Source organism: Pongo pygmaeus, chromosome 6 (genome assembly GCF_028885625.2).
Source record: "Pongo pygmaeus isolate AG05252 chromosome 6, NHGRI_mPonPyg2-v2.0_pri, whole genome shotgun sequence".
In the NCBI taxonomy this organism is placed as follows: Eukaryota; Metazoa; Chordata; class Mammalia; order Primates; family Hominidae; genus Pongo; species Pongo pygmaeus.
In genome coordinates, this window is record NC_072379.2 from 97,984,077 (window position 1) to 98,001,188 (window position 17,112).

General features: G+C 39.7%; 1 protein-coding gene across 1 annotated transcript in view; it reads right to left on the reverse strand.

The window, feature by feature from the left end:
* The window catches only part of GNAI1 (G protein subunit alpha i1), an 84,891-nt gene extending 68,348 nt beyond the window's left edge, over window positions 1–16,543 (reverse strand). Inside the window, exon 1 of the mRNA XM_054494807.2 lies at window positions 16,066–16,543. Coding sequence (XP_054350782.1) covers window positions 16,066–16,183 — 118 coding nt within the window. The 5' untranslated portion in view covers window positions 16,184–16,543. The remainder of the gene's footprint in view (window positions 1–16,065) is intronic.
* Between the last annotated feature and the right edge of the window lie 569 nt (window positions 16,544–17,112).

The window sequence follows — 17,112 nt, forward strand, 5'->3', positions numbered from 1 at the left end:
TTTTTGGCTTTGTGGTTATCTAGAAGCGAAAAACATTTTTATACCTAATTATATGTTTTCATAGTTTTGTATATTGAAGTGATTTTGCAATACATTTAAATCAATATTAGGAATCCATAAGAATTGTTTTATTAGGGATCCAGATATTATTCAAATTTGAGAAAAGTTCTCCCAAACTCTGCTCATGAACATGCCTGGGCAGGACTGGAAAAAACAGGTAAGGGTGGAAGGGCACTCCCTGAAAGAGGAACAACATAAGCAAGGATATCAAGATGGGAAAGCAGGGGAAGTTCTCATACTGTGGCAGGGGAGAATCATGGGAAATATGGAAATGCAGGGTGGAAGCCACACCGCAGAGGCTCCTGAATTCCATGCTAATGAAGAGAACAATATTCTGTAAATAACCAGAGCTACTGATGACTTCTGGCCAGTTACTGATACAATCAAAGCTGTCATTCTGGAGGACTGATATAGACTGAAGGGTGGGAAGCACGTAGGGAGGAAGACCAGGTAGGAAGACATTACAAAAGACTAGCTTGTGTAAAAATGGAAAAACGGAGGACGATGGATGGACAATGCAATGCAATAGGGAGTAAACAAGGCTTGGGAAATAACGGGATGTGAAATCACAGGAAAATATGCCAAAATTGAGACGAATTAGCCTACAATAACAAAAGTTCTGTTTATTTACGAAATATTTCAGCCATATAAAAATATCTAGAAAATAAGATAATAAACATCTGTGTGTCTAGCACCCGGCTTGAGAATTAAAACACTGCAGTACCCTGGACGCATCCTCCTGATCCACTTCCCTCTCCACCTCCTCAGAAGTAACCAGCACTCTGAATTTGATGTTTATCCTCTCCCTGCATTTATTTACAGTTTTCCTTTATGTGTTTGTACCTATAAACATATGGCATAGTTCTGAGGATCTTTTAACTTTATACAAATGTGTCATAAAGCATATCACTTTACAAAGCACATATTTAACTTAGCATTGTTATTGAGATTTATCATACATTCACTATGTCTGTATAGTACTTCATTCGTACAGTTCTAACACAGTATTTCACTTTCAGTATATACCCTCATTTATTTATTCAGTCCTGCTCACATATTTATTCACTCCTGATGATTAATAATTTAGTTCTTTTGGAATTTTGCTATTACTATGTTGTAGTAAATATTTTTCCTGGTACATGTACAACACTTTCTCTGGAATCCATACCTAGGAATGGCATTATCGATTCAAAGGTATGTATACCTTTACTAAGTATTGATAAAGCTTTACCCAAAACTGTTTTACCAATTGATGCTCCCAACCAACAGTATATTAAAGCTGTCAAGTCAACATCTGGTATTGTCTGGTTCTGATAGCATCTCATTGTAATCTGCACTTCCATGAAAACAGGTGGTATATAGATGGTATGCTGTTTGGTCCCACTTTGTTTAGGTATGTAGGTTTTCAATGCTAACATGAATTAATCAATCGTGTCTATTATGGTTTCCATTTTTTCTTCTCATTTAACAAATTCTTCTCTACTTCAGTTTGTATATCCTGAAGGCATATAAAATTATGTGAATTTTAAAAATGCCTTGTTAAAACCACTCAAGGAATAGTTATATGGGCCAACAATTTAAGGCTTTCTAAATCCTCTCATTAACATGAAGCAAAACAATCTATCTAGGTGAAAAAGTAACAAAATCAAAAAGTACACGGGGAAGGGGGAATATACAAACATGCAAAGTATTACAAGACAGGTTCTGATGAAACTCAAAATGGAGCACATTAACTTCTTTAGAGGATATAGTCCTTCTACTGCCCCTCAGCAAATCCAAAATTGCAGATTAAAGTAACAATGGGAAGCCATTGTTACCCATCAAGTTAGTGCAGATAATTACAAGGACACTCAATGCTCATGAGGGTAAGGCGAAACACAGCAGCTTCACATGCCACCTGTAGGGATAGAAACTGGACCATTTAGGGGATGAATATCTATACACATCATAAGCTTTAAAATGGTTCAAAACTTTTAACCCAATAATTTAAGGAAATAATTAGGAATACAGGCAATGATACATACATAAAATTTGACAGTTCCAGCATAGTACATGACTGTAAAAGTGGGAGACATCAATTATCAACATTAGTGTGATTAAACAAATTATGGAATATCTGTAAAACATTATATAGCTACTAAAGTTGGGATTTACAAAAAATATTTAATAAGTAAATGTTTAAGCCAGAAAAAGTGTAAAGTTACATGAACCATTCAAAATACATCGAGAAAAGAAATTTACTCAAACGTTTGCTTCCCTAAATGTCCACAGTATAGCTGTAATACTTTATATACAGAGAAGCAGCATTTGAAAATAAATACTAGAACCAAAGAAAGCAATTCCTATTTTTTTCTACACCGATGCTGCATATAATTAAGACTATTAAGACTGCATTAGTATTAGTAATAGCACATATCAGTCTCAAGACTGAACACCTCAAAATATGTGGGAAACATATTACAAGGAAGTTATAACTATATTTTTACCTCAAAAGTTCTATCAAATAAACTGGAGATAATAGTTGTAAACATCCACATAATATTTAGTTATTAAAACTATCATTAATCTAAACAGCTAATCCTAACTTTCAGAAATAAAGACAAACCTTTATACTAAAACATTTCTAGAATACAACCATTCAACTCTAAAACATTAAAGTTTGGTTCTCAACTTGTTTCTCCATGGATATGAACCCATTCTAGAAATTCTTCAAAATGGTTTTTAGCTTATATTTTTAAAAGTTAAGTTGTTTATCTAACAAAATCATTCAGATGCTCTAATTTTCTAAGGTTTTTGTTTTAATTTTAAAATAACATTTTTTTCACTGATGGACATAAACATCGACATATACCCAAATACAATGCAAAATCTACACAAGTCTATGAATTACAAAGCCTAAGTCCCACCGATTCTCCAAAGGGGGCCACTACTAAGATCTTTTTGAGAGTTTCATATTTTTCAGAATTGCTCTTTCTATACTACTTTTTAAATTACAGTTTAAGTTATTTCAGATGGGACTGCTAAGTCTACAATGGACATTTGTCAATTGACAACTTTCCAGAGAATTAGTTCTAAAATTCCAAGCATCACCATGTGCACAGTATAAATTACTGTGGAGTCCATTTACTTAGTGCTTAGCTCTGAAAGTCTGAAATAGTTTTTGGCAAAAAGCAGTAAAACTCAACCTGACCTATAAACTGCATTCATCTAAAACATCTTTAAGATGATTTACTACAAAGGCATATTAAGACAAATGAGAGAGAGAATCCACAGCCCAGTTTTTATATTTAAACATAACTAAAAACAACAGCAACAAAAAACATATTGTTTTACCTAATGGTGAAATGTTCCAATAATGTGTTATGTACTTTAATATATCAGCTTCCCAAAGACTTCCATTCCCACATATTTAGAAAATGCAAGCCATAGAACTGGCATTCTATAAATATTTGTTGAATGAATTTACACATGTTTCATAAGAACCAGATGTCATAACTGCAACTAAGCCCAACCAGCAAATGATATTATGATGAAAGTAGAAGCTATAGAACACATGCTGTTTAATCACCAAATAGTTCTTATTTTGCAATTACTTATCACTAAACATGAAGGGTAGTTTTCTAAGATCAGAATTCCCTTCTAAAAGCAATGGAAATCATGTTGTATGCACCACCTACAGATCAGAAGAACTGAAGTGATGGGAAAGCAGCATGATTATTTCAAGTCCAATGACTGTAAACTTAATCAGAATTTACAACTGTCTCAGTCAGTGAAGCCTGCTATAACAGAAAACTATACTGGGTGGCTTAAACAACAAACATTTATTTCTCATAGGTCAAGAAGTTGGAGATCGCATCAGGGGGCCAGAATGGTCTGGTTCTTGGTGAGGGCCCTCACTGAGTTATGTCTCATATGGCCACTTCTTGGTACAAGCAAGAGAGCTCCTGTGTCTTTTTTTTTTTTAATAAGGATACCAATCTCCATCATGAAGGACCAGCCCTCATTACCTAATCTAACCTTAATTACTTCCCAAAAGCCCCATCTCCAAACCCTATCACATTGGGGGTTAGGGTTTCGACATGTGAATTTTGGGGGAATACAAATATTCAGTCTGCACCAGCAACTATATTTATTTATGACAAAGGAATTTTATCACAAACATTACCAGAGGAAAACAGTCAGAAAAACATTATTATTGGGGCTCTTTCAGCCTGACCTGAATAATCGTATCATCAAAAGAACTCCACTTAAAAAACTCTTGCCAAATCATAAAAGATTCATTATCACTAATTATAGTTTTTGGTCATTCCTAAGGAAGCGGATGTTTCCATGTAAGACGATACCAAATGGTTTCTCTCAAAATGCACTACTTAAAGCAAGTTTCAAGACTGACATTAGAAGAAGTTTAACTATAAAACAGCAATAATATTAAGTGTGATAGATATGTGTGCGTGCATGTACATGTGACTATCTAAAACATGATGAATGTTTACTCTGTGCAAGGCACTGTTTTAAATACTTTACTGATAAAGTGATAGGTTTCACGAATGTGGCAAAGGCCAGATAAGACGTGAGAAATGCTTATGAAATGGATAAACAGCAAAGAACCAGAGAAGATTACCTCCTCTAGGACTCTGAGATGGACTGGACTGTGGCTCAGCAATACAAGCACCCCGGGAGCCTCTGAGAAATGCAGAATCTCAGGCCCCACCCCAGACCTACTCAATGAGAATCTGCATTTTGAAAGATTCAAAATTACTTCTATGCATAGTAAAGTTTAACTTTAAAAAGAACGAGCTCTAAAAAAATAAGGTCAGCACACGGATTGCAGCAAGGACATACAGTAGGAATAATTGCGGGAAAAAACACAAAAACCTAACTTCAGAGCCAGACACAATAGAGAATGTAATATGAGAAATTTTTGAAAATTATTACAGTGCTTTTTTTCTGTTTTGCACTTACATGAATAATGGGAGAAGAGGCAGACAATGGCATCATCCAGACAAAAATGGAAGAGTACTTTCCCAGGCATCCCATGGCGCAGCCTGCAAGCTTGGGAGCTACAGGGCATTCAGTTAGGAGCAACTGCAGAAGGCAGATGGGGAAAAGAGAGGCAGAGTCAGACCCATATCTTCATTTCCTCTCTGGGCCAAAGCTGAATTGTATGTCAGAGAAGATGAAGAAACAGGGGGGCCTGCTTGGGTTAAGAAAGTCTCCTAGGCAGCAACACGTATCCAAGCAGTATGATGAAGTGTGGCTAAGCAGAGGGAATGCCTGAGCTGACCTTTCCCCATCACCATGAGACCTCTGTGGAACGTATGCAACATATAATTTTCCTGATGCTTGAGATAACCAGAGAAGGCAAAGCACTCGAAACAGCTGAGAACCTGGCTACCTCATACTGGCTCTACAGGAAAGGGCTGCCTGGGAAAAACCAAGTAAGAAGGCCACAGCATCCACGAGATTGGAAGGAAAACCGCAGCCAACCCAGGGTGTACAGGATTCACACAGACAATGTACTGCTTAATATATGCTCACAAATGAAAAATTACAAGAGGACACAATTTACTGCGAGACAGAGTCAAGACACCACAAATAGCTGAAGCTCAAGAACTTCAAAAATCGTTTTTCAGACTATGAAACAGGTACAGTACAATGAAAATGGTTTTGAAAAAGCCAGAAAATAAAGAAGTAGAATAACAGATACTTTTTCAAGCTAAAGATTAGAAATGGTTTTTAGACACAGAAATTTCACCACTAAAATGTAAAGCTCAATATATTGATAGGCAGATTAGTTATTACCAACCGGATAAAAATGAACCTAGAAAATGTGTAAGTAGCACAAAAAGATAAAAACCACAAAGAAGTTACAATTAAGTTCGAATGAGAACCCCAACCTTCATATAAAAGGAACTCCAGAAGGAGAAAAGTACACGGGAATAAACACCACATTACCTCTTTAAAAAATATGTAGATTGATATGGTTACATGATTGCCTATTTCTCAATACTTCTATAACAATCAGAAAGTCAATAATTTAAAGCAGAAAGTAATTTAAAGAGTGACTGGAAAGTGAAAAAGGAAAAATATGAACACTGCCTATTTTTCTGAATATTCTGAAAAGTTTAAATAAAAAAATAGATTAAAAGTTACTTAAGGGGTATATTACTTGGATTTTATCACTTTCAAAGCTAGGCATGACTTGAGACCAGGACATAGGAGTCTTTAAAGCAGTGTGAAGATGCTAGTGAATCAGGTGGACGGAAAAAGGTGCTGGAGGCAAGAGAGGACGAATCGATGGAGGCAAGTGATCAGTGTTGGTCTTGAATTAGAGGAGCACCATCTTATAGTCCCAGCAACTTTACTGACCAGCAATACTTTTTACAGTAACAAAATATGCCTTGCATACATTTCTTGATCTGATTGCTGATTTAATGTGCTCAGTTTGTGAAAACTTAAGTGAGCTAATATACATGGATCAATTTCAAGCTATACCGAAATAAATGTAATGCTTGGAATTAGATTAACTTTGGAACCATATAAGAAGGCAGTTTTCTTTTAACTCCTACTACATTATATTGATTATAACTGTAAGTTTACTTACAAGTTCCATCCCTCTTAAATACCATGAAGAACAAAATTAGTAAGCCTTCAGCAATGGCTGTCAAATAAGATGTATGTGCCCAAACAAGAAAAATGAATAATATAGATTAGTTACTAGAAAAAATTCTGGACTGTACTTTAGTGAGGCAAGGGTAACAGGAGGAGTTTCATATAATTCAAGATGTAAGTCTTAAGGAACTCATTTTACAATTTATTAAAAGGCACAAATACTATCACAGATTCAACGATTCACTGTTTCTCTATCAAGGTTACCACCACTTTTCAAGACATTCTTCTCCTAAAAGTAAATCTGTTATAATCCTGGAGTTCTATCAGGAATCTCTTTGAGTCAACAGTACAGAAAGTTTTAGAAAGATTTTATATTTTGTGGAAAGTTGTCAAACTCCTCTGAGAAATGGCAGCATCTTTTGAATAAACTTAACGTTTCATAATTTACACTAACAGCTTTATTTTCCAAAAAAAAAAGTTTGCAAGAAGCCACTGCACTAATTCTAAAAATAGATAATAAAATTAAGAGAAAATTACTTCTATAACATTTGTAAAGTCTTCTGATTACTTAAAGTGCATTCTCTATAGAATTCTTAACACAGCACAGATATTTACCCGGTCTAGTCCCAGTAAGGAGGCTGTTAAGAGAAATCCAAGTCCCTCAAGGAAGTTATGGTAGGATTAGAAACTAATGTTTAAAACTGAATTTATACTTCTTGAAGTCTTCACTATATATATACACACACATACACACACACATATATACACACACATATAGATACATACACACACACACACACATCCTTGCTAAGAAAAGCCAATAAAAAGAATTTAATGTCTATGACCATAAATGGATGAAACTGCAAGGGAGGGCTGATTCCAGAGAGTCTCTAAAGTATTTATAATAATAGCCTATAATTATTAAGAATGTATGTACCATGTAGTATTCTAAGTACTTCAGATGCATTAGCTTACTTTGTCCCTAGCCCTATGAAGTAGATATATTTATTATCCAGCATTTATAGAAGAAAAAACTGAAGCTTATAAAATTTGGTAACTTGCCCAAGGTCTCATGGGAAAACTTTTACCACCAGAGTTCTAAGTCAACTCCCCTTTCCTCTCTGGAAAGTCTTTCTACAGAGCTAAATAAACCCTGGAGGGGAAAAAAATTCCTTAGATATGGAAAATGTTAGAAAACTAAATTCATAGATAGCAAAGTCTCTTCTAAATTATAAGTTTCCATATAACACAAAGCTTACACCCAATAAGGGTTAAATAGTAGGTTCAGAAATACATGAAAGCAATTGACAGATTTATAACCAAAGTAATATCTGAGAGGCAGGCTACCTCCACCCCCACCTCCCAAGATCAACAACGAAGTCCCAATATTGACACTCACCTCCCCTACCTAGTATCTATTTTATTCTTTTTCTTCCCCATTTGACATTATGAGGACTTATCTTTATGTATATATTGTATTTCCCCAAGTAGACTGTAAATTCTCTTAAGGATCTGGTAAGGCTAAAGCGTAATTTGACAGGAAAATCATGGAACGCATCTTACAAATGTTACCAGTGATCATCCTCACCACATAGGAAGAAGCAAGACATAAAGAACAGTCTGCTGGTGAGCTTCTGAGCAGCCTCCTGGCTCCTGAAAGCTGAGGTTTACCAGAGTCACATCATCCCGTGTGAAAATATGTAGTTGTGAGTATATATTAAATGCCTCATTGCAATGGTGTATACATTTTAAGAAAGCAGCAAAATAACATATGAAACAGCGAGGCAACAATACTGTTAAAAACAAAGTTCCCGGAATATTCAAATATGAAAATCACATTTCACTCCACCACTTAATTATTTACCAAGAATCATGATTTTGATCATGCAACAAGAATATGGTCCCCAAAATTAGTTTACTTTTTAGAAATGTGTCAGGAATAATGTAGTAGGTTTTCATTACTCTAAACCAGCAAGATATATATTGGGCTAAAATTCACTCAAAATACCCAAGGCACAAAGAATATGTACCAATTTTTCCCTTTAAAAGAAAACCAGTCAAAATTAATGTTCAACAATTTATCCATTCATTTAACCAACAATTATGAAACATCTACTATGCGCCATCCCATCAGGTGATAAGTCTGACAAGATTCATGCTGTGATGGGGCCAATGCCATAGAGAAAGGCAACAGACAATAAAAAATAAAAGTACAAGATGATTTCAATATGGTATTAGTAGGAAGGGAGAGGAAGGAAGACTAATTTAGACTGGATGATCAGGAAAAACGTCAATGAAGAAGAGGCAAAGAAAAGCTTTATTCTTTCACATGATGACTTGAGTAACACCATGGGTTCAATATGACATGTAAGAAACTGGTGCTTTTAGTGTTACCATGATAGTCACATAAATTATGAGGGACTGGAGAATGTAAAATTACAATTATTTTGCACTCTCAAAAGTGATATATGAGATACCAATGAAGATAATGGGAAACAGGGTGCTGCTATAACAAACACCTAAAAATGCAGAAATAGGCAATGGGCAGAAGCTAAAAGAATTTTGAGAAGCATAATAGAAAAAGTCTAGGTGGTCTTCACATACTGGTTACTAGAGAGATGATGTTAATGTCTCTCCCAGTGTGGGCTCAGAACGGAGAAGCATGGTAGATGAAACATTATCATCTTACAAAATATGTGAATTATCATGAACATACTATTGCTAGATGCATGGACCTTAAATTTGCTGCTGATGAGGACTTGGATGGGAAGAAAGGTCAAACTAGAGGAAGGGGATCCTTGTTATATACAAGCAGAAAGCTTAACTGAATTAAGTCCAGCAGTTATGTGGAAAGCAGACCTTATAAGCTATGAACCTGGACATTAAGATGAAGAGATTTCCAAGCAAAGTATTAAAGATGTGGCCGGTTCTTTGTTTTTGTTTTTTCTTGCTGGTTACAGTAAAACGGGAGAGGAAAAAAGTGAAGTAAAAGAATATGAAATGAAATAATGCTGTCAGACCACCATAATTCCAGAGGCAAGAAACAGGCTGATAAAAGTAATCAGCAGCATACAGGTGCTACCACCCTTCATTAGAAAAGAAGGATGACTCCCAAGAGTGGAGAAGTTCAGTACCCAGAGGGTGGAGCAAAGAGTCATAGAGAACTATCCCCAGTCCTTGAAACCTAAAGGAGTTTTGAAAGTGCTCAAAACTAGAGACTCCTTTTTTCTTTCCATTTAATGATAACCTATGCCTGACCCACCATATTCTGGGAGCAGATAACTTGTTTGCTAGTTTCACAGGTCCACAGACAGGAATTTTGTCCCAGTATGGATTACACCCAGAATCTCACCCATTCCTGAGTTAGATCAAGAGCCCTGGTTGAGATTTTGCAGTCAGTTGTGGCTGTACTGGGTTGAGACTTTTGGAGATGTTGGGAGAGGGTGAATGCATTTTGCATGCAGGATGCACATGAGCCTTTGGGAGCCAGAGGGCAGACTGTGGTAGGCAAAATAATGGTCCCCAAAGATAAATACGTCCCAATCCCTGAAACCTGTGAATCTGTCACCTCATAGGGCAAAAGGAATTTTGCAGATGTGATCTTGAGATGGGGCTATTAACTTGGATTATGTGGGTGGGTCCAATGTAATTACAAGGGTCCTTCCGAGTGAAAAGGGGAAGCAGGAGAGTGATGTCACATGAGAAAGACTCCACCAGCTATTGCTGGCTTTGAGATGGAAAAGGCACCATGAGCCAATGAAAGCAGGCAGCCTCTGTACAGCTGAAAAAGGCAAGGGAATGGATTCTCCTCTAGAATCTCCAGAAGAAAAGAAGCCCTATCAACAACCTGACTTTAGTCCAGTGGAAACCCTTCTTGGACTTCTAACCTCCACAACTGTATGACAATAAATTTTGTGTTGTCACTACGTTTATGGTAATGAACATTCATTAAAAAATTTTTTTGCCCTATTTCCGTTAAGGTTTTTAATTGGCACTAACAAGTTATGACAGAAACCAGTCTGAGCACTAAAAGATTAGGTAGAGCTGACCTTAGTTCATAAGACTCAAATGGAGTCTGGGATCTGAACTTCACTGTGTCATACTCTGGGGAGTCATATATTGGTTAACTGCATGCCAGAACATGTGACCAAGAAATCTGCAATAAACACACTCAAATACACTCAGGTCTTCCTGTGTGAATTTGTTGCACATAGAATTTTCCAAGGCAGTTAGAAATGTGTAACAAAATAAAAATTAAGATTGTGGTTGAAAACACAATTTTTGTTTAAAAAATTACAGCAGTCTTTTCAGGTTTAAATAATATCTATTAAATTCTGTAAGATAGGCACATTTCCTATCACTGAGACGTTCAACAAGAGTCATACTTTTTATGCATTAGAAATTGGGGCCAAAGGGCACGGTGGCTCACGCCTGTAATCCCAGCACTTTGGGAGGCCGAGGCAGGCGGATCACGAGGTCAGGAGATCGACACCATCCTGGCTAACACGGTGAAACCCCGTCTCTACTACAAATACAAAAAAATTAGCCGGGCGTGGTGGCAGGCACCTGTAGTCCCAGCTACTTGGGAGGCTGAGGCAGGAGAATAGCGTGAACCCAGGAGGCGGAGCTTGCAGTGAGCCAAGATTGCGCCACTGCACTCCAGCCTGGGCGACAGAGCAAGACTCCGTCAAAAAAAAGAAAAAAAAAAAAAAAAAAAAAGAAAGTGGGGCCAAAAATAAAAATTAGAAAATGAGATCTACCTTTACAAAAAAAAAAAAATTTGCAGGGCAAAGTGCCATAGTTGCAACATAGCAGATCCTCCTCCAATGAATATCCATTATCATTTTCTCAACTTTATCAAATACAATGACTGTGAAAAGCTCTTATAAATAGGAAAAAAATCTTAAACCAAACAATTTGATTTTAGATGCCATGTGTTCACTGTGGTCATCACATAATTTACTATTCCTTTTTTGTTTACACAATTTGGCTGGACAGTTATTTGCTCTCATTGATACTGAAAACAGCAGAGCATAAAGTTTATATTCCAGCAAGATAATAATTTTACATAATTAAGAAGTCATTTTACACATAATAAAATAGAAGGGTTGTTAGGTATTCAAAGAAAACCTACAAAAATTCTGCCTTTAAAGTTCCCACAGCAGTAGGAAAATAGGCTGGGCAGAAGGATAAACAATACCAGAAATCAAGTGCAAATATGCTTTAACATGTGCCAACAGTTTCTGTTTGGTGAAGGGTTCCCTAAGGAAAAAGTATAAGGGTAGAGGGAAGCCAAGTCTAAAAGATTTTATTCTGCAGCACACGGAAAAGTCAACAAAGGTTTCTGAGCAAGGAAGCAGCATGATACCTACAGCAGAAAGAACAGGCTAGAGGGAAAGACAAGAAGTAGGAGAGCCTATTGGAATTAGGCTGCCAGAGGCAGAGAAGGACTTGAACTATGAATATGAAAATGAAAAACAGAAGGTACAGAAAAAAATCAGCAATTCCAAAACATACTCTTAAACCACCTGTGGCTTCTTATTAAAGTAACTGCTAATACAAGGTATGCCATGAGAGAAACACACAACCCATACTGAAATACCGGATCCGTTTATTCAAGGAAATGGGCTTTTTGACATCTAAGATCCTAAACCAGTTCCAAGAAAGTCAAAGCAATGAAAAATCAAAAGCCCTGCAATGCCAACATTTCTCAACTAGGGGAAGTCACAGGGCAAGTTCAAAAGGAGTGAAGATTAATGATGCAGCATCCCAAAGAGCTGGCTGGTGGCAGCAATAGAAAAATATCCACCAAACAGAAGAAATCCAATCCCTCAGCCCATTTTCCCCCAAACCTGGAATATTTAAACCAAGCTAAAGAAGGAGATAAGGGTCTGGAATTTTGTATATGAGGGTGAGTGGAGCGGAAGGAAGGATAGTGAGGTGGAATAAAGGAGAATACTGCTCAAAGCTTTGGAACAGAAAATTAATTCATGATCATTTATTTGTATATTATGTCCTCAAAAAACATAATAAAATAATATTTCATGAGTACCAGTAGTATACCTACCAAAATAAAGCATAAGCTTGATCTTACTGCCCTTAAAAGGATGATAAATTAAAACATTCTCAAAGATATAACAATAAAAAATAATTTCCTCAACAACAATTAGACAATATTACATAAAAAAACTTTCATTATTACTTACTTCCTTAAAATAAGTTTCTCTATTAAGTATTATCATCCTAATAAGCATAAAAACTAAACCTAAAAGACAAACAACCCAAACTCTGGCCTAATTTCCTTAGTGTCAATGATTAGACTAGCTCCTCTTTTTTTAAGGCCTAATTCACTGCTCAGTAAAGTGAAATACCTCTGATTTAAATCATACAGACAGACAGTGCCAAAACCTTTACTAATAGTGCGCAAGTCTCATATCTAAATTACTCAGCCCAGCTGTCTAAAATGACAATACAGTCCTTAAGAAAAAAATGCAATATACTTAACAGACTGTCTTAAAAGTACTTTAGAGATTTTATGCCTTAAATTTTAAAAACATCATTTGATGAGAAAAACAGAGTAAGTGAAGAGGAACACGATCTAATATAAATGGCTGTGACACTGGTTATACGTTACCTAGAAACGATTTTACATTTCTAGTTTATTCTACTGCCGTATTTTCCATGGAATTATTTTATTTAGCAGCTTACACATACGCTTTAAGGATTCAAAAAAGAACCAAAAGGTCACAATTCACTACTAAAGTCAAATTAGGAAAACAGCGTTTTCAAACATTCCAAGAATTGAATTTCTGGAATAAGTAAGCCAGCATTCTGTTTACAGGACTAGGGTGCTGGAACTCTGGGCAAAAGGGTAGAGTAGAACGGGGATAAGACAGAGGAGAATGCTGGGCCAGCAGGACAGCCAGGATTTCCAGAGAGGAGAGAGGTAGGGAAAAGCAAAAGACCAAAGCTAGAAAAGACAGCCAAAAGAATTCAGTCACCTAAAGATTTCGAAAAATCATTCTGAAATATTTCTAATGGTACTAGCACTGGTTTAGAGAAAGAAGAATTCTGGCCGGGCGAGGTGGCTCACGCCTTGTAATCCCAGAACTTTGGGAGGCTGAGGCGGGCGGATCACCTGAGGTCAGGAATTCGAGACCAGCCTGGCCAACATGGTGAAACCCGGTCTCTACTAAAAATACAAAGTTAGCCGAGCATGGTGGCACGCACCTGTAGTCCCGGCTACTCGGGAGGCTGAGGCAGTAGAATCGCTTGAACCCAGGAGGTGAAGGTTGCAGTGAGCCGAGATAGGGCCACTGCACTCCAGCCTGGGCGACTGCGCAAGACTCTGTCTCAAAAAAAAAAAAAAAAAAAAAAAAAAAGAAAAAGAAACAGAAAGAAATAAGAATTCCATAATTTCTTCTGAAAATGAGGCCTCTGCTACATCTTTCTCTGAACTCACTTATGATGACTGTCAAGATTCAACTTCTGGTTCTATATTATACATTCAGTTATATTTAAGTGTTAATCTAGAACAGTGGTCCTTAACTAACGCTGTATTTTGCCCCCAGAGGACTTCTAGCAATATGTGGAAACACTTTTGGAGTTCATAGATTAGGGGGCTGCTACTAGCATCTAATGAGTGCAGGCCAAAGATGCTGCTGAACATCCCACAATGCACAAAAACAACCTGCATAACAAAGAATTACCCAGCCCCAAATGCCAACCGTGCTAAGATTAAGACACACCGATCTCTTCTGAACATAAGCAAAAGCCTACTCCTGGGACCTTTATTCTAGTCCATCCCTAACAGTCACCTAATTAAAGAACAAACCACCACCACCAGATGATTCATTTTTCAATTGCTTTAAACATGGTGGATGGCTGGCTCAAACTAAGAGTCACACAAAAATACATTGAAACAACGTATCACACCAGGAGAGCAAAAATTGCAAGAAGAAAACTTCTTAATCCTCTTATTTCATATCTATCTCACATTCAATTCACAAGAGAAGTACATACACTAACCTCCTCAAAACACAGTATTTCTTATTAATGTAAAAACTTAGGCAAACAGCATTAACTGAGAAAGATTTATGTTGGGGGCGAGAGGGTGAAAAAAGCCACCCAGGTCTTTAAAATGCAAAGTTATTTCACAGTTTACTTGCAAAATGACTCAGATCATTATTACTTTTAGTCATGCCAACTTTGCTGCTCCCAAGCCTACTAGTAATGGAGAAAAAAAACCCACCATTTTTTCTGCAGTCATTAAACCAATGAAACAGAAGCTTACTGAAAACAGGTTTGTGCAACATTTCTTTTTTATTATAACTGGTATAAAAATAAAAGCAGTCCTTGGAAATGCAAATGAAGATTCTGAGAAATTTTTCATCTATCTAAATACCTAGAGTGTGAGAAAAAAACACGCAAACAAAAGAAAACCCTAACTCACAAATCTTAACCTGTAAAGATTTTCCTAATGCTTCCCTCAGTGAAAACCCTGGTTTACTCTTTATTTTCTTCCCCGTCAAACATTTGGAAAAGACCTCCACGTAGCGTTTCACGAACAGAACAGTGCTAAGAACAAATAAAAGCCTTGCGTGTACCTGGCAAATCTCATTCATCAGAAACGGTGGCAGCGGAGAGAGAACCCTGTTGTCTGGCGTGACCCTCCCGCTCTTTCACAGCAGTTTTCACCACTCGAGCATCTGCCTTGCCTACTACTATAGCAAAGCTTCCCAACCCCACTTGGGTGGCTTCCATGCCCCCACAGCAAGAAAAATCAAGCATCCAGCGCAGCCTTTTCTCAGCGCAGGGGGAATGTAATCAGTTCTCCTTGACCACTTAAGGAGTCGCCATAGGAAGTTAACAGGAGAGACGTTTCGGCCCCATCTCAGAGGCTCCACAAAAGGTGCACTGATTTCACCAAACGTGGCACTCTGGGCATGAGAAAACCACAGTCTAAACACAACCTACACCGCACACGAAGAAGGGTTTTCCGGGAGGGGGTTGGGGGCGCGGGGGGTGTTTATTTTCTAGCCGCGAATGCCCCTTCATCTTTACAAGGCTGAGCTAAACTTCAAAGCAAAGGGTTTCCACGCGACCCGCCGCCTCGGACTCGCGCCTGGGCTCTTTGCTGGGTCGCACGAAGGCATCCGAGTGAAGTGACGCGCCCGCCCCGCCGCGGGCACTCCTCGCCCGCCGGGGCGGAGGGAGGCCAGACACCCGGAGAGGGGGACCCGCCTCGCCTGCGCACCGCCCGACCCAGCTCCCGCTCAGAAACCTCCTCGGGCGCTTCCTCCCCTTTCCCTCCGGGTTTCCAAACGCCAAGGGCCGCGCAGCGCCGCACCCGGTCCCCCGCCGACCCCCGGGCCCCGACCCGGCCGCCCTTACCCAGCAGCAGCAGCTTGACCTCGCGCGCCGCCTTCTCGCCGTCCTCGCGGAGGTTGCGGTCGATCATCTTACTCCGCTCCACCGCCGCCTTGTCCTCGGCGCTCAGCGTGCAGCCCATGGTGCCGAGAGCGAGAGCCTGCCGCCGCTCCCTCCGCGCCCGAGTGCGGGCTCCAAACACAGGGGAATCCTTTCTCTCTCCGAGCGGGCGTTCGAACGCCTCCCGACGGGGGCCACGCCACCCCCACCACTTCCTAAGCGGAGTCGAGGGAGACGCTGTCCGCAAAGGGGCAGACAGCAACGGGCGGCTGTTCCTCACGACCAGGCTCTGCTTCCGGGCCCGGCTCAGCGCCCCCAAGTCCCGGTTTTGGGGTTTTGAATCTCTGGGTACAGTGGCCGCTGTACTCCCGCCGGTGGCCGCGCCGCAGCCTCGCCAAGCCCAGCCGAGCTCGGCCTCCGCGCGCCGCCGCGGCCCCGCCCCTGCCCGCCCCTCCCACCACCCCGCGACCACTCCCAGAGCGCGCGCCCGCGCACGTGCCCTCGGATAGCGTCCCCTCGGAGGGGCGCGCGCGCCCCCCGGCCCCCGACCCCGGCGCCGCGCCACCACCGAGGGCCTGGCGCCCCCTGGCAGCGTCCCCGGAGCGCGCCACTGCCCCGCGGGGCTGTGGCCTTCTGCCCTGAGTGGGAGTGGGGTAATTTCTTTCCGTTTACTCACACGGAGGGAGTTGTGCGTACCTGCCCCTTCGGGTGGGGGTGGGAGAGCTGCCAAAGTTGCCGAAAAAAGCCAGTTCTGGGCGTTTGAGCATGCCCGGCGCCGGCAGCCACGCAAGGTTTTTCAAAATGCAAATCCCTGTCGGCTGGTTTCAGGGCCGTGGGAAACAGGGAGCTGGGGAAGGAATGGAGCCTGGTGAAACCAGAGATGGGCACAGTGGAGAACAGGAAAGTCGGGGGAGGGGACTAGAAAAGGGCACCAAGGTCACTTTCTTCCTACCTTTTGCTTCTCTTTCCTTCCTCCTATCCCTCCCTCCTTCCTTCCATTCTCACGTTTTT